The sequence below is a fragment of the Schistocerca serialis genome, chromosome 2 (genome assembly GCF_023864345.2).
Source record: "Schistocerca serialis cubense isolate TAMUIC-IGC-003099 chromosome 2, iqSchSeri2.2, whole genome shotgun sequence".
Classification (NCBI taxonomy): Eukaryota; Metazoa; Arthropoda; class Insecta; order Orthoptera; family Acrididae; genus Schistocerca; species Schistocerca serialis.
In genome coordinates this window covers 1162026742-1162049366 of record NC_064639.1, presented here as the reverse complement: position 1 = coordinate 1162049366, position 22625 = coordinate 1162026742, and the positions used below count along the sequence as shown (strand labels likewise).

Sequence of the window (22625 nt, the reverse complement as noted above, 5' to 3'; positions counted from 1 at the left end):
TGGAAGATGAGGGTGCTGATACTGAAACAAACTCGTTTGGAGAATCACAGACTTCCACAGATTGTAAGTGGTCTGTTGTATATGCAGACAAAAATTGATCATCTGTAAATATACCAGAGTTAAATGGCCATATGCCTGAAACACGAAAACCACTAATCACTTTGCTGGGTGTAAAAGCTTTAGGGAAAGCTCTACAAAAAATCTCGGAGATATCATAGATAGAGATAGTCTTCCCTGGATGTGCTGTTTTCCAGTCTCCTGCAGCAGAATTGTAATATGCCTTCGGTGGACCATACACTGACCTATCAAGGGGCTGCATTTTATGGGATATTTTCTTTTGCAAAATGTAAGGATTCCAAACTAATGACTATCATGATTTTCCATGATGATAAGTGCTCTGTGTTGAGCACTGCATTTTATATATTTATGAAAATGTTTTAAAAACAAAACAAAATCATCAGCTGTCATCCAACCGCTGGAATGAATGGAACCACTGGTTCCAGGAGGAGCTCCATGCAGCATGCTATCCTGCCGGTTCACACGTGGAAAGATCATGAAAGGTGGGATGTGGCCTCCTATAGCATTTATTGCACAACATGCTGTCACAAGTTCACCTCTCTTGGCAGAAGTCATTTTTCCTAGCTGTTTCTCTCCTTTTACAGCCACTATTTTTCCTGGTTTCGTGCCTGTAGTAAGACCCGTTTCGTCTATGTTCCAAATAGATTCTGGTCCAAGAACTTCCCTAATGATAATCTGCTGAAGATTATCAAAAAACTCTCTAACATTGTGCTTATTAAAGCTGCTTCCTCTGCTTATACTGGTTCCTTCTGGTGTACGAGGAGAGAGTTCAGGATGCCTTCTCATGAAACCTCTGAACCAGTCCTTTCCAGCTTTGCCCTCTTTCTTCCAATTTTCAGGAATTTTATTTTTATTTTCAGAAGAAAATTGATATGCAAACACATGCACACTTTTTGCACTCAGACCATGGTGTAATTTGCTTGCCGTTTTCAAGTATTCACATAAAGAATTTTCCTCCTCAGTTGAAAACACCTGAGACTTGCTGTATGTAGAAGAATAAGAAACTTCAGTATCTTGACTTAACTGCTTCCTAACATAATGTTTTAAGGTCATTAGTGGGACTTGAAATTCCTTTGATGCTCCTCAGAAACAAAATTGCTTCTGAATGCTCCCTAACCTACAATTAGCATTTATTTTCAGTTATAGTTAAAAGTATGAACTTTTATAGGAGACAGTTATCAGCATTATTTCTTACAGAATTAATATGTAAAAATAATTGGATTAACTTACCAAAATAAAAGTTAATTTGGTGAAAAATCTTTCTTTCCCCCTTGCTGGACAGCAACAACAGTTAAACTCACAGATGCAAATTACAACAATGGAAATTGGATGGCAAGAAACACTGATGCCAACAAAAAAAATTTAATTTCCCAAAATGGGCGAAGTAATTGGAGGAACAAGTCTCCCCACTGATCAAGTCTCACCACCCTCCCTACGTATTGCTTAGGCAAATGTGTTAACCTCGGTAGTGTAATCCTCTAACAGTAATCTATATCATTGACATAAAATTTACAGCAAATAGCAGCCTTTTCTTGCAGCTTAACTTGTATGTTTCTAGCACTGATTTTAGCCACACAGTGGTTGAAATCTCTCTAGATCTCCAGTAAGCACGTTATTAGCACATTTCTCACTTTTAATAAACACAATCACTGAGCACAATTATTCCAAATGGGACCAAACCTGAGCTAACGAAGAGGTACTGCACCTATTGGCGAAGAAAAGAAATTCTTGAACAATTTCGCTAAAAGAAGGGATCAATCGGGAGGACATATCAAAAGCCACCAAGGAGTAGTTAATTTTGTAATGCAGGGAAGTTTGGCAGGTGACAATTCTAGCTAGAGACCGAGACTCGGGCAAACTAAGTAGTTTCAGTGTATCTGTGTTGCAGTAGACATGCAGATATGAAAGTACTTACACAGGATAGATTAGCAAAGAGCTTCATCAAATCAGTTTTCAGACTAAGGACCATAACAACAACACGTTTAATTAGTAGGGATAAGACTCCTGATTTCTTCGGATAACATAATGTAACCAAGATCACAGTATTTGTTGGACTTACAAGTTTTTCTGAATTCCACAGGGCAACGATGGAGAGACATGCGTCGCATCCTGAGTCCAGCTTTTACACCAAACAAGATGCGTAACATGGTACCTCTCATTCAAGAAATTGGTCATCAGATGAGGGACTACTTAGCAAATGAAATGAAAGAAGGTGGTATGTGGCTTATGACCTGTTGTTTCTCTTAGTCTTGAAAACTGAAATTGTAATTGCAAGTTTGTTTCTTCAGGGGAAAGCATCACACTTGAAGCAAAAGATTTCTTTTCGAGGATTAGTAATGATGTAATTGCATCGACTGCATTTGGTGTCCGAATTAACTCGCTGGTGGATAGAAATAATGATTTCTATTCCATGGGAAAGGAGGTCACTGATTTTGGACCACGAAAAAGTTTCATTATATTCGGCTATCTTCTCTTCCCGAAGCTAATGGAGGTAATGATTTCATATGTGATACATTTGTTGTTGGTATAACACATATCACTATTCTTGTCACATTATTTCATCGAAGACACAAGAAACTGTCATGAGAGTAGTGTTTTTCTGTTAACACACAGAAATATCTTTACGTGATAACACTGTATTCTGAATGCAAATATTATTTCATCTGCATTCTTCGTGTGTCACAGATTCTACTTTCTTTCCTCTCACTTTACAGGGCTATGAACACACCCAGTTTGCTTGAACGTTAGTACCTTTTAGGTGCTGTCCACCACTCTCCTGCGTTAGCCGTCATTTTCTTTTCGTCAGCTGACCTCCAGTTCTTGCTTATTACCTACTTCACGTTGACTAAGTTGCCATACTGTTAAAATATCTGAAAACTTCTGCAACTGCACTCTTTTCTCGAGGTATTGTGCATTCTCTCTCCATTCTTCTACAATTACTATATTGCAGAAAAGCTTGAAGAACCATTATCCTCATATGCAATAGCAATGGCAGAATTTTTTCAGAGTCTTCTCAAGAGTGTCCTGGGTATGACAAGTTTGTTTGTATGGCCATTAAATTAAGTTGCAGCAAGAAAGGCAGTTTTATTTACAAAGAAGTGCCCTGAGTATGCTGAACTCTGCTACTGTATTTTTACTTCTACCATTATGTTAATTGTTGAATCGTACATTACATATTGTTGTTTGTTATGATTCCTCGAAATTCTTCAGTCACCAGATCCTGAGAGGAGGCCTGGCCATCTGACAGAGGCACTAAGATGAACTTTGTGTCTGAGTTCCTAGACGGGCTGCTGTGGGACGACAGACATTTCCCATCCACGTGGCATCTCCTGGTAACATTCCCATGGGAGGGGACGCCTGTGATCCTCTGGACTGTGGGGAAGTCGCTTGGCAGATGGGTCGCCACTGCCAGTGCAGTATGCTGTAGTGGACTCGCTTCATGAACTGGCTTGCAAAACCACATCATTCCCCCTCAGTATGGGACTGCACCCAAAGATAAATGAGGGCAGTGATTAAATGAGGGCTGCTGTTATCTTCCCTCTCCTTTGTGCTTTCTGGTCTTACAGTATTTTGACTTGTTTTCTAATTCCCTGATGTCTTAAGCAGTGATGCTAATAGGGAAACATGACACAGTCAGACAGACATTTCTCTCATACTGCGCAATTGTGCCTTTTACAGGGTGCGGCAGAACCGACTAAGCAGTTTTAAGGAGCAATAAAAAGTAAATCTGGATGTATAGAGGAAAAATGTTTTTATTTTCTAAATTAGTACAATATACCATTTTACATTCACTTAGTTTTGAAAATAATGTCCTCAAGATGGTGGCCGTTAGCATCAATACATTGTTGTACATGATTCCTGAAGTTTACAGTAGCTCTTGCACACATATCGTGGGGTATGGCATTCACTTTGTCAATAATCTGCTCTTTCAACTCTGGTAGGGTGTGAAGGCGGCTTTTGGAAACCTTTCCCTTCAGTTATCCCCAAAGAAAGCAGTCACAAATGCTGAAATCTGGTGACCACGCAGGCCGCCCGACATCACCCCTCAAAGAGATGGGGCGTCCTGCAAACAGTTCTCTCAAAACACCAAGTGAAATTCGAGCTTTGTGAGTAGTAGCTCCATCCTGTTATCCTGTTGGAACCCCCAGTCCATGTTCTTCAACAATCTCGTCCATCTGCAGAACATTTGGCAACATTTAAACATAATGTGTGGAATTCACTGTCACGGTCACTCCTTCCTCCTCAAAAAGTAAAGACCTACCACGCCAGATTGTGATATGGCACACCACACTGTCACTTTAGGAGAGTGTTGCGGTCTCTCATGAATAATTCTGGGGTTATTTTCAGCCCAGTAGCGAAACTTTTGCTTATTCACGCAGCCACTAAGATGAAAATGTGTCTTGTCACTACTGAAGAAAGCTGCATTCGAAGGGATCTGAGCAAGCATTTGCCCACACAGAATTTGACGGTTGGTGTAGTCTGCTGGGCGTAATTCTTGAGCAGTCATTATTTTGAAATGATGGAACTTCAAATCGCATTGCAGAATCCTTCTGAATCCGAGGTCTGAAACCCCCAATGCAACAGCATGTCATCCAGCAGAACGTTGGGGAAGGGGCAATTGTTGAACTGCTGCACATTTTCTGGTGTTCTGATGGCTCTGTGTCGGCCATGTGTATCTATTCTTAGTGCGCTACCAGTTTCCTCCTACTGCCAAACCCAGGACCGAATTGTGTTTACATTAGGAACAGCATTTTTGTGTGGAATGTTGAACTGTCGCCGAAAGCTCATTATGCAGCGATCACAGATCTGTTGTTTTCATAATAAGCGTGAATGGCTAAACCACGATGTGCACGGGCCCAGACCATGTTGGGTACTGAAATGAGGGCAACAACTGAACAAAGGCAGACCATGTGCAACTACATACCCCCACCACAGCCTCAGCAGTAATTGATAGAAACTGCTTAGTCAGTTGTGCTGCAGCCTGTACTTATACTTGGACTACCAAATTAAAGAATGCTCAGTACCTTGACATTCCTTACATGAACTTTCTCATTCTCATATGTCTCTCATAAAATGAATATGTTTGTTTTTCGTAATGATGTTACTTTTTATATAATAACTTCACTTTTACCATTTTTAAGCAACAGCTCATTATACAATCCATTAATTTCTTCCTACTCCCTTTGCTTCAGATTTATTATATGTGTTCTTCCACCTGGCCTTTCTCTCTCTATCTCTCTACCAATTTGATAGCAATGTTATCTTATGAGAATGTTTAATGGGGCTGACACTGTCTTACTCTTGCAATTATATCATTATTATTATTGTTGTTGTTGTTAAGTAAGAATAGGATGTGGGTAAGCATAGGAAATGAGATGACAGAAGTAATTAGCAGGGCATCATGGGAGAATTGTTAGACCCTACTCTTGTCTTCTGTCTACTCTGCATGATATCCGTCCATTTGATTTAATTATCAATGATTTCAACAAGAGAATGGGGGAAAGGGGGGGGGCAGGAAGAGTAAGGAAATGCATAATATTTGCTGATGACATTATATTACAAAGTGAAAATGAAATGATAATTAACAATGTGTTAAAATAACTGAACACCAGATTTGGGGAGTACGGAATGAAGATAAATCTGAAAAAGATTAAGACAGTGGTTTTTACAAAGCAAACAAGAAAAATAAAAGATGAAACTTGTGAGTAGTTGACAACTTCAGGAACAAGAGATGCAAACTAAAGAGTAATATTACATGTTATCGAAAAATAAAAACAAGAATAGATATCACAAAATAAATGTTTTATGGAAGGAAGAGCATTCTCTGTGCCCCAAACAATAAACAATCAGGGAAGAGATTAGAAAAATATTTTGCATGGGGTATTGCTCTGTACACTGCCAAAACATGAACAGTGTCATGCTGAGAGGATAAACACTAACTGGCTTTTGTGACGAGAAGAATGGGAGGTGTAATGTGGACAGATAAAATGAGAAATGAAGTTGTGGACTCAGGTTGAACGATAAATGACAACTACAGAAACAATTGAAAAGAGGAAATGAACTTGTCTATGCCACTGCATTGTACTAGAAGGAATTGTATGTAACAGCCTGTGGTGGATGGCCTCTATGGTCACATGATTGGATAGTGCTGGTGGGTCATTGTCAGGATGTTGATCATAGGAAATACATGTAAACAGCATCAATGATCAATGATTCATACAGACTCACACTACAACACTAGTAGCACTGCTTCATATTGACCACACCCATTGTGGCTCATGCTTTGGGGAACACATGGGGGACCACTGAGGCCAGCAGCCGACCAGAGATCAACCGTGATATAAGTGGGTGGTGGTGTGCGGATGCCCAGGGACCGTGTGATGGAACATGCACTGGCTACAACAGCAAGGTGTGCCAGGGGCACGGAAGCCCATCATAATCCTTGTAGGGGGTGCCAGCCCTCAGTAGTGGAACCTGCCCTGTGAGTGAGGGTGTGTACCGTGAGGATGTCTTCAGAGGGGTAGGAGGGTGAGTGGCAGCACTGCCCTGTCTCCAGAGGCTGCCTTCCAGGGAAGACCTGCTGTGGCCAGAGTGAGCCAGAAGGTGGCTCACCACTGAGAAAGCACCGAGTCCAAGAAGGTAGAATTAGTGATTGCAGACAGGCTGGAAGTGGTGAAGGCCAAAACTCATGGTGACTGCCTGCAGAACTATATTGCTCCATTACCTCATGTAGCCTTCTCTTCACAGTGTGTGCTGCCAGACTGGAATACCTTTGGCTATAAATGACAGGTATTTATACTGGTTAGGGGCTCATTTTTATCACTTCTAACCGTGCACGGTGCAACACCTCGGCTGCTTGCAGGTGTGGAAACCAACCGGCTGACTCTGCTAGCTGCCCCTCTCACTTTGCTGCATCTTTGGTATTGTGGTGCTTGACAGGGTTCGGCCTGCAGTGAGTAAATTGACCAGTAGCCGCAACTGCTTTAATGGTGTTTTGGCAACTGCCGACTTATAATGCTTCTTGCAACTGCTGTGGCAGAGTTGCTATTTTCATAGTAGCGCTCAAAAAATAGTGGACAGATAAAATATGGAATCTTTTGTATTACTTAATGTGAATGAGAAACAACAAATTCTGGAAATAGTTAAAAGAGGAAAAGAAATTGGCTAGATAATTGAATTGTGCTAGAAGAAATATTGACTTAGAACATGAAAAGAGGAAGAAGAAAATGTTAACTAACTGATGACATCACAGTAAGTGCATCATATGCAGCAGTGAAGAGAATGGTGGAAAACCAGTATTACTGGATAATGCTGAACTGGCACTGGTGGACCTGCCTTATGGGCACAACACATATTACCACCACCACTCATATCTTCTGCACAGTGAAATATTAACAAGGGAGAGACTTCAAGGATGTATGGTCAAATATGACAGATTACCTGAATTCTCTAATCTTGCGAGATGAAAACAGTCTCAGAAATTTCATTTCGTTTGATGCTAATATAGTTTTATTGTATTTCATTCTTTTCCTATATCTTCCTTTTTTAGACCTCATTGATAAGGTTATCTCTTCCATTTCTGCAGTGCCATTTCAAGCAATGGTTTTTTTTATGATATTGACTTATATAATTTTTGTTGAATATCAGTCATCGGCAATTGTTACTCATTTAGTTGTGTATAATATATTAAGCAAAGTTCCAGCATGTCTGACCATCTTTCCCTGTCATTCTTGTAAAGGCACTTGACATCAAGTTCATGAGAGATAAGTGCTACAAGTTCTTCACTTCTTTGATTATGGAGGCAATTGCTCAACGGGAGAGGCAGAATGTGTTACGTCATGACATGGTGCACCTGTTGATGCAAGCTTCCAAAGGCGAACTTCAAGACACGTCTGATGACAGCAGCAGCAACAAGAAGTCTTGTAAGTTTTTGAGCACTACTGTAATTATATAGATATGCCCTGTATTGTTCTGAAAATGACAGATAATGAACACTGGTTATTATATCACAAGCATTTCAGAATCTTGAAGTTGACTATGCAGGAATTCAGAAGCATGCTTGTTTTTAGTGCCAATATCATGAACAAATCCAAGATCAATATATTCTTCTTTTTTGACAATAAATTTTGAATTTAGCATATGCTTGGGAGAGGAGAAAGGTAAACTATATTTTGAGGTAAATGTCCATGTCTAGGGGCAGGTATCATACTCAAGCCTCTTCACATACACTTGAAACTCAGACACACTGCTCTACAGATAATAATTGTTCTCATCGACTGTACAAGTACAGTGTAAGGGCTACCACTATCCATGTAGAAATAAGGACTCTGAAGGGAGTGATTTCTAGAAAAGCTTTTGATATAGCATAGCTCATAAACATAGCAATATACTATTTGTGGGACATCAACAACTGTAGCTAAAATTTTTCATGATGAGTAAATTTGCTCCAGTAGTATTTTACAGATCCTTTACTTGGATAAAATTGTATACGTGGCATCAGGATGTAAATCCCATCTCTAGGAGCTACAAAAAACTAGGGAAACTAAGAGAGATGCTTCAAAATTAATGAACATGATATGCTTCCTTACAAATGTCCACTTCAGCTCATATATCAACCGCATACTAGAAAATCGTACCAGTCATATAAAAAATTTATCAAGTAGCATGTTAGGTCCCATGTGGGTGACCATATTCTTTGAGTCTACTGGTACACACCAGGTAAATGGGGACAACTGATTACAAAAGAAATGAATCAGTAAGTAAATGCTCAGTGCCAGACTAATTTAACCTACAAACAAGCTGTGAATGGTCAGGCATGAGACAACATTTAAAAAAGTAAAATGAAGGCATGAATGTCATAGAATGTCAATTTGTGAACGTCACAGGTAGCTTACCATATAAGTGCTCAGCCCATCACTTATTGTGGGCACCCAGCACAACTGGTTAACAGTCTGCTCTGCGAACCAAAACGAGACACCTCAATGCACTTACACGTCATAGAGTGGCTACCATCAGAACTGATACCGCGATTGGGAGGGCAACCGAAGAAATCAGCATACCCACACTCCCTGTTTTCTTGCAAGTGCCTTCCACTGTTAATAGTGCTAAAATCATATAGCTGTATGGCATTCAGTAAAATCAGAGCAAACAATAAAAGTAAAACATACAATATATAATTCAGTTGTCAAGGATTAAAAATAATAAAAACATAGCATAAAACATAAGAGATCAAACTGAAATATCACAAATTAAACAAAATAGTGCAAGATGCAGAGTACCTGATGTTAAGAAGTTAAGAGACACAAAAATATATATGCACTGAATGTCTACATAGTCTTAGAGCTACACATTAGGTACATAGTTGAGGAACAGTATATCATATACAAACCCATTGAAAGAAAAACTGTGCCTAGCTGCAGAAACATTATGCGACGCCTCTCAGTTGGCATGACATGCAAACCTCCAAGATCAGGGGTTGAGATGCTATAGATACAACTTACGCAAAGATGACCAAATATGACAATCTACTGTAGCAGAAACCACAGTAGAGATAAACATAGTGATCTCTTACAGTATGTGGAAACTGTGTCTTGGAATGATAGTTCATCCTGGACCATTGTTCAGAAAGCCTTAAGAGAATGTAATCCTTTTCTTGAGATGTGCATCATATTTACTACAAATTTATGCTGAGTAGCAATGGCAAGAACTCAGGTTTTTGATTTCATGCCACATAAGGATTCTCAATTACACTGTACCTGAACATTGTGAGAGATGTTATCTCCAACAACTAGATTAGTTAGACACCTTTAATAATGGCTGTATTTCTTGTGATGAATTTAACACTATTTTGAATACTTATATTGGTTAACTTGTTTTTTGGGATAGTGACTCCCACACAGAACCTTTTGTTAGAATGGTGCACTGCAGGCAAGAAAATGTTCTTTGATTTCAAATATACATTTTGAGGAGTATGTTCTTATATGTTTTCAATATAATAGAAGGAAACTTTCCATGTGGGAAAAATATATATAAAAAAACAAAGATGCTGTGACGTACCAAACGAGAAACTGCTTGTAGATAGACACAATAAAAAACACACAAACAGACACACAAGTTTCAAGCTTTTGCAACCCGAGGTTGCTTCATTAGGAAAGAGGGAAAGACGAAAGGATGTGGGTTTTAAAGGAGAGGGTAAGAAGTCATTCCAATCCCGGGAGCGGAAAGACTTACCTTAGGGGGAAAAAAGGACAGGTATACACTCGCATACACACACATATCCATCTGCACATATACAGACACAAACAGACATATCTGTGTCTGTATATGTGAGGATGGATTTGTGTGTGTGTGTGTGTGTGTGTGTGTGTGTGTGTGTGTGTGTGTGCGTGAGTGTATACCTGTCCTTTTTCCCCCCTGAAGTAAGTCTTTCCGCTCCCGGGATTGCAATGACTCCTTACCTTCTCCCTTAAAACCCACATCCTTTCATCTTTCCCTCTCCTTCCCTCTTTCCTGATGAAGCAACATTGGGTTGCGAAAGCTTGAAACTTGCTTATTGTGTCTATCTACCAGCGCTTTCTCGTTTGGTAAGTCACAGCATCTTATATGTTTTCAGTCACATTTATTTCAGTATCTTAGACACTGTAATATGATTGAAACAAACCCTATTTTAATTAGCTTTATTCAAAGTTCTACTGAATTTGACTATATATAAAATAATGTTATCAAGCATATATCGTAAAGAAGTTCATATTGTGAAATGAACATAATACCTCTCTTTGTTTCCTTATTATACTGGCTGAATGGTCATTATAGTGACGATATGCTTTACTCTCTTTCCAAAGCTACCCTACAGGATATAGACCTTGCTGCACAAGCAATGATTTTCATCTTTGGTGGTTCTGATACAATTTCAAATCTTATGAGCTTCACAGCATATCTATTAGCAAAGCATCAAGAGGTGCAGCAAAAACTTCACCAAGAAATAGATGAGCTTTTGCATGAAAAACATGATAAAGGTTTCACATATGAGGATGTTGCAGCTTGCAAGTATTTGGATATGGTAATATCAGGTATGCAAAATATGTGTATTTGTTTTTAATTTTCATTAATCAAAACTCTGAACTCAGTGTGGGTTTTGTTACAGTGTCTTTTGAATGAATCTGCTGCTCAGTAATAGAAATATTTTGTTTGAAGTGGTTTAAGATGACATGGTTTATTGCAATAATTATGATACTAGTAGAGAAAGTGGCACTTACACATTTTGAAATGATATTCATACATGTCCTTCGGCTGCGTGCACTGTATGATTCATAAAATATGAACATTGTGTTCTATGTGAAAGCTGACTCAGTGAAAGTGATGTACTTTCTTGTTTTGTTTCATGGCATTAAGTGACATCTCTTAAAACTACACAAGTGATTGTCCTGGCACAAAATCCCATTAATCATGTTAAAACTAATAACAACTATTTTTCTGTCCTATGAATTATTTGCAGGTGGTAAAACTATAAAACAATTTCATCTTGATGAATTAAGCATAAAGTAAATAGTATGATGCACTGTATTCAACTTTTTACAATGGCAAAGGAAATTTATGGAAAAGTATTAATATTATTAAGAACAAGACAATGTAACTTGTACTTAGGAACAAACAAACATTTTGTATTGTACAGATAATGCAGTATGAAAAAGAGAACATATATATATTTAACTACAGAAAGTTATATATAAAAACAAAGATGAGGTGACTTACCGAACAAAAGCGCTGGCAGGTTGATAGACACACAAACAAACACAAACATACACACAAAATTCAAGCTTTCGCAACAAACTGTTGCCTCATCAGGAAAGAGGGAAGGAGAGGGGAAGACGAAAGGAAGTGGGTTTTAAGGGAGAGGGTAAGGAGTCATTCCAATCCCGGGAGCGGAAAGACTTACCTTAGGGGGAAAAAAGGACAGGTATACACTCGCACACACGCACATATCCATCCACACATACAGACACAAGCAGGGGGGGAATGTGTGGCGTGAGGTCAGGTAAAGTTGGAAGCAAGTGGAAAAGAACTTTATTGTATTGACCATTACAACCAGTCCATTGGTCGGGGATGTAGGCATTCAACCACTCTCATACAAAGAATTTACTTTCTAGTTAGGGAAGGAGCCATTTTGCAACATATTCAGTCAAACCACCTCTGTTACAGTAGCTTCAGCAGAAAAGAAAAAATGGTCCATTCATTTGATGTTGGGAAATAGCACAGAAGACATTTAATTTTGAGGAATCTCTTTCATACTCTACAGATGCATGAGGATATTCAGGCCTCAAGATATGAAAAGGTATGAACCCCCATATCGAACCTTCCCACTTAGGTGGAAAGCTGCCTCCTCACTGGACATCACATGAACAAGAAAGTCAACTTCTCAGTGCCGTGTTTCACTTGCAGAGTTATTGTGTACATCTTAGTCATCTGGCTTTGGGGCAAGTACCAACTGTAATCAGTATGGACACATGTATGAACTTTTTCTTAAAAATACTACACACTGTTCTCTTTGGCAATAGAAGTTAAAGTCTTGCCTTCTGAACAGAATTATTAGAACTACAAAATTAAGATTCTCTGATACTCCTCTGTAGACACTTATAGTCATCCTGGGATTTTCCCTTTACACACACATCTGGTCATTTCAAACAGACTATACCATCAGCAGATATTTTTGCTTCGTGGGGAATCACAATTAGACTTTAAATGAAATGTATGTTGAACTGAAATTACAGATTTAAACTCAAAAAAACTACGCAATGAAACACTTTATGTTTAGGAGCTGCAGTTTGAATATCTGGTGCAGAAAGTAGGAAAACAACAAAGCAGTATTCACTCACGTGGTTTTATAAAACTGTTTGAGTTACTGTTTAATTGTTAACATGAACCAACAGTCTAAAATGCTTATAGTTGTTATTATTAAAATCTATAGCTAGGATAGTCTTCTATGGACACCCTGTATTCTCTTAGTGTGTGATAAATTGCCAAACCATGTTCTCTAATAACATTCTGGCTATAGATGAGCTTTTCTCTTGCCTCAGTGATAACAGAGTAGTTGATTTGCATAGGTCACTGCTCAAAAGTATTAGGGAAACATGAATTTGGGCATCTGCCATACTCCATTGAGCATTAATGGAGGACTAGGTATATTGCTTAATTACACCTTTATCTATCACAAATTATGTACACAACAAATCATCATTACTCCTCTTCTCTTTTCATAAAAAGACCTGAAATATCTGTCAGGTGTTGAAAACAACGTGGAAACAATCCTTCACCCTATTATCTCGAGTGATTTTCATTTGATAACTTCAGTAACATTTTTGCCTTGTGTGAGCATTTTTTACAGGCTGACACTTATGCAACATGCGCTTTATAGGTCTACAGAGGTCACAGTGTCGTATCCATTCCATATTGTTCAACGAGATGTGATGAGAGTTCTTGCAGAGTTGGTGGTGGCACTGGATGGCCATGAACACATTTGTCAAGTATGTCCCACAAATGCGTGATGGGGTTTGGATTGTGACTCATCGCCAGCCATTGTCTTACTTCAGTGTGCAGCCTTCACGAGGCGTCCTCGCTGTTGCCTGCCACATAGGTCCAGGCATTAAACGAAAATGAGGGCCACCACCGTACACGGCAACCATCACATGGTCCAATAGCATCAGTTTGACGTACTGCTTGGCAGTAAGGCGACTATGAACAGTGACAAGATTCGTATGACTGTCAACACTGAAGCCTGCCCATCACATCACAGAGCCTTGGAAATCTGCCTTCACCTTGCATCAGAGGATATCTGGACTCAACTGCGAATAACACATTTTGCCAATGATGTAGTTCCCAGTTGACAAGGGAATGATAGAACTGAAGGTGAGCTGCAAGATGTTGTCATGTCAAGCGGGTTACTTGAGCAAGACATTTTGGTCATAAAGCCCTTTCTTGTAATCTGTTCATGACAGTCTGATCAGACACAGCAGCTCCTGTGGCCTTCCTGAAATCATCTTGCAACTCTCAGGCAGTAGCTGCATGATACTGAATGCAGATATGGCCAGAATGCTGTCCGTGGTCCACAGTTAAACTCTGTGACAGGTTAGCCCCGTGCTGAACCACAGCAAGAAGCCATAAAGAAGTTATTTAGGAACTTTAGGCTGTTTCTCTGGCACCGCATGGTGTCTGGTCTTCATGTTGGGTTGTACTGTACCAGCTACCTTGTGTCCAACTCACCTTGTTTATCCACCTGCCTCCCTGTAGTGTGTCCAGAACCTGGGGTTAATACATGGAGAGGTCCATCCTTTTTGAGTCAAATGGACTGTCCTCATGACTTGCACTGCATTAAGGGGTCACATTGCGTGTGCTTGGTGAATACAGTGACCACAAGTGACAACTGCCATCTGTGTACCTCACTAGAAAACACTGGCGCACCAGTACTCACTTCCTTCTGAGAATTCATTTGACACTGTAATGCATAATACAGCCACTAGATGGTAAATGCTTTTAATTGTTGTCTACATTGAAAGTAAAGATCTCAAGTCATTCAATAATACCACAGGTACTGCCTGCATCAAAATAGATTAAACATACCAGACATTGATACAAATGTTCCCCTAATTCTTTTGATTTATATATATTGCCAGTTAACTATATGTTACACATAAAGTATGAAAAAATTGAGCTTGTGAGGTCATTAATGCACACACATGAAAAGTAGTAGTACTAATACATAATATCAGTTGGATGGTCTTGTTCATTGTTGCTAAGCATAAAATATCTATTTATTGTAAATGTTGTTCTAAATACTGTGTTGACAATGCTTTCCTGTAAAACACAATTTTTTGGAGTTTTTCTTTTCTTTATCAATTGTTTTTAATAAAGACACTTCTCTTTCCCAGAGTCCCTTCGTCTGTATCCACCATTTGCAGTGATGGCTCGTAAGTGTGTGAAAGCATACAAAGTCCCCGAGTCAGAAACAGGGGAGCCAGCGATTAATGTGAATCCTGGAGATATTCTGTGGTTCCCAATATTTGGACTGCATGCTGATCCTGAATTGTTCCCAAATCCAGAACTGTTCGATCCAGAACGTTTCAGTGATGATAGAAAGAAACTTATTAAACCATATTCGTATATTCCATTTGGAGTTGGACCTAGATTCTGCATCGGTGAGAGACATAAAATAAGTAATCTATTTGTCACAATGCTTGCAAGCTACATACATCAATTAAATCATTTGGCTTTGAAAAGAACTAATTGGAAAATGTAGTAGTAATATTTTCATTCAATATGTGTAGAAATTGCACTTTAATTTTATGTGTGTATCTTCAGTCAAGAGATATTTGGCAACTTTCTTGACTTTCAGTTCATCTTTCATCCATCCCCCATGATGAATCATACTTTTTACTGCTTTACTGCAAACTACGTCAAGGAGGAATCGAATGACAGAAAACATCAACAAACTTCAGTTTCTGCACACACAGATTTTCAGATTTCTGAATTAAGGAACTTTTTTAATCTGCTATCATTAATTAGTCTGCTACCGTAACAAGTAGTTTTAGCATCTGTCTGCATGGTCATAATTTTCAGGTATGTTACTGATGACATCATTCAGAGGGCCTTCAGTGATTATAACTTTGTTTGTTGCATGAGTGAAAACCTTCAGCAGAATATTTTTGTACAGTGATTTTAGAAACAAAGAATTATTACTATAGGAGAAATTTTTTGTTATGCCCCCATTGATTTAATTGAGTATGTTATAATTCACAAAAGATTGTAATACTCAGAAGAGGGACTTTCCCATTTGTTCTGTTTTCACATTTTTCCTACTAAATTTGAAGTGGACTGAAAACTCTCATTTTACATTGTCTATTAACGGTGTGCAAACTACAAAAGTGTAAGAAGAAAATGACATTATCTGAACAGCCAAAAAAGAGACAGAGTTGTATTTTAATTATTAGATGGTAATATTATAATTAACTATGCACTTTAATAGAATAAATAATGTTTTATGACACGTGATCAGAGTCGAATTCAGGATCTTTGTCTTGGAGGGGAGTACCTGAGCTCAGTGAAAAAGTGTATCATTATGCTGTCTCCAGGTTCTCTAAATGAAAGTGTTTCTTTAATCTAGTATAATACCAACTACAATAGTGAGAAAATCTTTGGGACTGTTAAGTCTAAAAGCTAAAGACTTTTTTGAACATTAAGAAGAAGCAGGTGTAGTTCTGGGAGGGGGGAGGGGGGGGGGTCTGCAGCCTGGTGACTCCTCCCCCTCTTGGATGTGCCTCTGCCTGTGATCAAAAATAGGGAGCCAATTCCATAATGCATTAGCTAACAAGCAGCTTTAAGTAGTTCCATACGTACACCCATTAACCCTTTTAGTGCCAAATACGATCTGATCGTGATCCAGATTTTCAGCGAAAAATGCCAGTAACGATCTGATCGTGATGCTTTTCTCATTCATTTTTTCCGCGCTTGAAGGCAAAGTTGTTAGTATTTCCTAGCGAATGAGAAAGGCATCACGATCAGATCGTTACTGGCATTTTTCACCGAAAATCTGGATCACGATCAGATCGTATTTGGCACTAAAAGGGTTAAACAAAATATTCCACATTGTGGCTCTTTTTTTGTTTTAAACTCAAGAATTTTTCATCAGATGTGGTAATTCTGATGAAGAGTACAGCAAGTCTAATAAAGAATAAACAAATTTTACAGTTCAACGATTACTGCTTTACCAATTACAGCATCTGTGAAGCATTCCGTAGCCGTATTAGAATCATCATCATTTGCTCTGTAAAATTGTGTTTGGGGTATCAGGCTGAATGGTGTGAATCAATGACAATGCCTTATTTTTTCATAAGTAGCAGCTTTTGTAGTTATGTGCTAAGCAGTTAGTTTCCAGTTGCTTGAAGTAATAAATACAGAAAAGAATGCCAGCATTTATTCCATTAGAAACTGAAACTGTACTAGATATTGATTATCTATCTCTAGGATTGGTTCAAGAACATTTTTCCACAGAAGCATCTTATCACTAGTTGCTTCTGCTCCCCCTCTCCTTTCTCCTCATGCCCTTTCAGTTTTTGCTATCAATTGTGATACACACTGTATTTAATTCTTGTACTCGGGCACCTCTTTCAGCTTGATGCCCCAAGCTGCTGCTGCTAGTTGTGACATGTTCTGCTTAAAAATCTTGCCGTTGCGGTGCCCCTGGCAGCCTTCTCAGCTTGGCGCCTGAAGCAGTGACGTGTCACTTGGCTCTTAAGGTGCATACACACTAGGGCAACAAACGAACGAGACTGATTTTGGCTGAACATTGGTCACAAGTGCATTGATGTTCCAGCTTCTCATTCAAACCAAATGAAGGACTTGGAGCCAAGAGGTTCTGGGACATGGAATCACAGTTGGATCTGATATTGCTTCCATTTCGTTACTGTTATAAAACAGTGTTTTAATTATGTTTTCACTGAATGATATTATGAGGGAAGAAGAGGATTTAGCAGTAGGGAGCAGTATCGTGGGACAAAATTAATGTCTGACCCTAATGCTAAATTGGAATATGGGCTGTTACAATAAATACACATCTTTAGCAAGAGCAGGCATTGCCTGCAGGGGAAACAGTGACAAGCTGCACTCAGTATGTTTTATTGACTGGTTTCACTCTAATTTAAAAGCCAACTACTGCACATTAAACTGTGAATTCCAGAGTTTCTGATGATGCTCATGTTAAATTAAAGAGGAGAACTGGTCAATAAAACATACTAAGTGTGACTTGTAGCTGTTCTGAAAACATAAATACACACCCATTCTAGGGACACAACGAATAACTGCTAAACCAACACAGATTCAACTCACCACACTAGGAGAAGGATCCCAACACCAACCAACTGCCAGTGCTTTGGTGTTAGTGTCAGCAGACCAAAACCAAGGCCAACCACTTTGTTGGCTTTGATTTGCTGCTCATACACACTATGCAAATCTTGACCAATGAAGCGGTTGTCAGTCATTTGTTGGCCTTCATTTGCCTTGTGTGTATGTGCCTAAACTAGGCCTGTTCATCTCCTTCTGCCCCTCCGTGGCTGTGCACCTCTCTCTCTCTCTCAAAAAACCATTTGAGACCAAAGAACTTAACACAGGGTTGTATATACTTGTGAAAGTAAGACTCTCTGGAATGCTAAACATTTATTGAAACATAATGTGTAGGCAAATGCTTCAATTAATTAATGCATTAAAAATATCTGTAACCAAATGAATGAGAACGTATTAAAATGGCTTTTGTCATCAGTATTACCACACAGGGTGTTAAGTTACTAATTTAACTATTCACTTCATTAGAGCGTTCAAAGTATTCAGTTTACACTCCAGGAAATGTTGCAGAACCTAATCCCTCATGCACCTTAGCACGTGATGATATATCTCTTGCAGCAGGAGCCAAAGCTTTGGACAGAATACCATTATTACTAGGTCCATGACCTATACGATGTACAGAGTGTCTCGTGTAACTTGCTCATTCCTAAAATTTTCTGACTGGTCCGTTACATCGGAGCAGGTTTAATTCTTTGTTTTACAGTCAATGTTCATAACTTTTCTTCTACATAGTTATTGGAGCTACATTTTGAAGGAAACTATCTACCCTTGTTAAGGCATTAGAGAGCTTACCAGAAGAAATTTAGCCTATGTAAAACACTTCATAATGTTCATAGTAAATTTTGGTCACTGGTAATTCTGATGGGTGTAACAACCAGACCTGCCAACACAACATAGTTTTATCTTTGTTTGCACTTAAACATAGTTTAATGGGTTTTAGGTACCTGAGATAAAAAAAAAAAAAAAGAGATTAGCTACTTGCTAGGTATGTTAACAAGTGTTACCAGCTACATAAATTTATTCATTTCTTGAAGAATTCTAAGCATGTCATCAAAGCAGTGCATCTTTTTCAATTTAAAAAATAAATAATTTTTTAAAGCTCTTGAGGGTATTTCTGTTCTGTCATATGCAAAAAAGTGTGCTGTGAGAAACATAAGAAATGCATAGTGCTGCAGAAGAACTAAAAATTAGACCACAACTATCAGTGTCTAAAGAAGAGAAGCATCAGTGATGTGCTAGCAGACGGCATTTCCTGATGTAAGTGAGAAATCAAGTGAAAATCATCACCACTGATAATGCTGTCTGGTGGGGGGGGAGGAGGGGGAGGGGCCAGAGCTGGTGGGGGGGGGGGGGGGGGGAGGGGGGAGGGAGAAAAGGAAACACTTTTGTTGTTGCAACAACAGAACAAAAATTCCCTCAATACGGACAGTATGGCCACTCAAATGAATTTTTTTAAAGGCTTTCTGCATAAAAGTGTTATGATTCTGAACCCTACAACAAAGTACTTACCCTTGGCAGGCTATCACTTGCAGAAAACATTGTTTCAATATTGCTTGTGTGTCCACATTACAAGGAGGCTTGCTATTTTGTAATTATTGCAGATCTGCCTGATAAGAGATTTGATCTTTGTGATGAATCAGGGAGCAGAGTGTTCTTTAGTTTTATAAACCTCAAATAAATAAGCTGTTCTCGACTTACGCCCCTCTTAATCAGCTTCCCCCCTGAAAAGTGTTTTACTTTTTATGTGTGTGTGATATTTAAAATAAGTTTTGTTTCTTAGACTTTGCTCCTGATCTGTCTCTAAAATTTTGCAATATTTCAACTAGGCACATACTTTTTGTCTTCAGACGATAATGTCAACATAAACCAAACCAAATGTGGACTGTGTCAGTTTTTCCCATCCCTTTACTGCTACATGTGTGTGTTGTTTCTCAGAATTTCATTTGTTATTTGCTTATTGTTCTTGATATCTCATAATTAATACTTAATTTAACATCTGAGAGACATGGAACTGTTTATTAAAATATGAGCATCACCAAAATGTAACAGTGTTATATTTACTGGATAATATTTTTGGCAAAATTTGCTCATTATCTCAACATTCCCATAGGCCTGGAGTCAAAACACTTTCTTTGAGTTTTCTTTCATTCTCTCCTCTCATCCCCCCCCTCTCCCGCTAAGTCTGTCTGTCTGTTGGTCTCTCTCTCTCTCTCTCTCTCTCTCTCTCTCTCTCTCTCTCTCTCTCTCTCCCCCCCCCCCCCTCCCCCCTTTATTTTAAGAAATTTCTGCCTTTTGATAGTTAATTGTTCATTTACTTTACACTGTTATGATTTCAGCTGTATAGCTATTTTCAAATGCATCTAAAAACAAAGATGATGTAACTTACCAAATGAAAGCATTGGTATGTTGACACACACACACACACACACACACACACACACACACACACACACACACACACACAAAATTCAAGCTTTCGCAACCCACGGTTGCTTCATCAGGAAAGAGGGAAGGAGAGGGAAAGACGAAAGGATGTGGGTTTTTAGGGAGAGGGAAGGAATCATTCCAATCCCGGGAGCGGAAAGACTTACCTTAGGGGGAAAAAAGGACAGGTATACACTCGCACACTCACACATATCCATCCACACATATACAGACACAAGCAGACATATGTAAAGGCAAAGAATTGCATGTTGAATTGTAAATTAGTAAAGTGTACATGTCATACAGTCAGGACTTGATTGGAACAAGAGATTTTTACGTATTTGAAAACAGAGGTTATTATGTATTTGAAAATGTTACATACAGGTTAAACTGTGTCTGACCCATCTGTGACATGTCATCATAAAAAACATATTTTGGGTCTTACAGACCAGTTGTCATATCACAGGATACGAGTACATATTGAGGGTACATACTGGAGTTGACACTGTGCACAGTAAAAAAACAATTAACACACAGTATGGCATATTTAGCAGCTGATATATTCCTGAGACCTGCATTCATCACTTCTGTTAATCAACTGACATTAACATATACTGAAGCACCAAAGAAACTGGTATAAGCATGCCTATTCAAATACAGAGATATGTAAACAGGCAGAATATGGCGCTGCAGTCGGCAATGCATATATAAGACACCAAGTGTCTGGCGCAGTTATTAGATCAGTTATTGCAGCTACGATGTCAGGTTATCAAGATTTAAGTGTGTTTGAATGTGGTGTTACGGTCACCACACAATCAATGGGACACAGCATCACCGAGGTAGTGATGACGTGGGGATTTTCCCGTACGACCATTTCACGACTGTACCATGAATATCAGGAATCCAGAAAAACATCAAATCTCCGACATCACAGTGGCTGGAAATAGATCCTGCAAGAACAGGACAAACGACAACTGAAAGAGAATCATTCACTGTGACAGAAGTGCAATCTTTCCACAGACTGCTGCAGATTTCAATGCTGTGCCTTTAACATGCAAACCATTCAATGAAACATCACTGATGGACTTTTGGAGCCAAAGGCCCATTCGTGTACCCTTGTTGAGTGCCTGACACAAAGCTTTACACCTTTCCTGGGCCCATCAACACCGACATTGGATTGTTGATGACTGGAAACATGTTGCCAGGTTGGATGAGTCTCGTTTCTAACTGTATTGAGCAATTGAGTATGGAGACAACCTCATGAATCAATGGTCAGGGCATGTCAGCAGGGGAATGTTCAAGCTGGTGGAGGCTCTGTAATGGTGTAGAGAGTGTGCAGTTGGAGTGATATGGGACCCTTGATAGGTCTAGATACGCCACTGACAGGTACGTAAGCATCCTGTCTGATCACCTGCATCCATTCATGTCCATTTTGCATTCTGATGGACTTGGGCAATTCCATCAGGACGATGTGACACCCCACACATCCAGAATGCTACAGAGTGGCTCCAGGAACACTCTCCTCAGTTTAAACACTTCCACTTTCCACAAAACTCCCCAGACATGAACATTATTGAGCATATCCAGGATGCCTTGCAACGTGCTGCTCAGAAGAGATCACCACCCCCTCGTACTCTTATGGATTTATGGACAGCCCTGCAGGATTCATGGTGTCAATTCCCTCCAGCAGTACTTCAGACATTAGTTGAGTCCATGCCACATCATGTTACGGGACTTCTGCATGCTCGTGGGGTCCCTACACAATATTAGTCAGGTGTACCAATTTTTATGGCTCTTCAGTGTATATCAAAACAGTGGCAGAGATTGTAACAAAGTGGCACTGCTGTATGGGCCACATGATCTTTACATTACCAGAGTTATTACTAGGAAAGGGAAAGTGGATATTTGTTTAGCTAAATGCTTAACAAATTCTTGTAATACTCGTTCATAAGAGCCTCTTACAGGTATACATTGTAATACTCCAAATTCAGAGTGTAAATATAACCATTTTAGATGCACAATAAAATGTTTGATTTCAAATCCATAAAAAGAATGTATACGTGTGTCAAATTGAAAATGTATATAGAATCCATTATGTTTGTTTCAGCTATTCACATGCTTTAAGCAATAAGACAACATTAATATGCAGTTAATAATATTCATGTAATATTGCAGTGTATGGTTCAGGTACATGATATAGTATTCTGATGTACGATCTTCAAAATGTATATAGAACC

General features: G+C 39.0%; 1 protein-coding gene across 3 annotated transcripts in view; it reads left to right on the top strand.

The window, feature by feature from the left end:
* LOC126456734 (cytochrome P450 9e2-like) overlaps positions 1–22625 on the top strand; it is an 84661-nt gene that overhangs the window by 56158 nt on the left and 5878 nt on the right. For 2 of the 3 annotated variants that reach the window (XM_050092479.1, XM_050092480.1), the window contains exons 3-7: positions 2159–2293; positions 2367–2569; positions 7817–8000; positions 10920–11147; positions 15000–15266. In XM_050092479.1, the coding sequence (XP_049948436.1) occupies positions 2159–2293; positions 2367–2569; positions 7817–8000; positions 10920–11147; positions 15000–15266 (1017 nt within the window). The remainder of the gene's footprint in view (positions 1–2158; positions 2294–2366; positions 2570–7816; positions 8001–10919; positions 11148–14999; positions 15267–22625) is intronic. The other variant, XM_050092481.1, reaches the window with a different exon arrangement.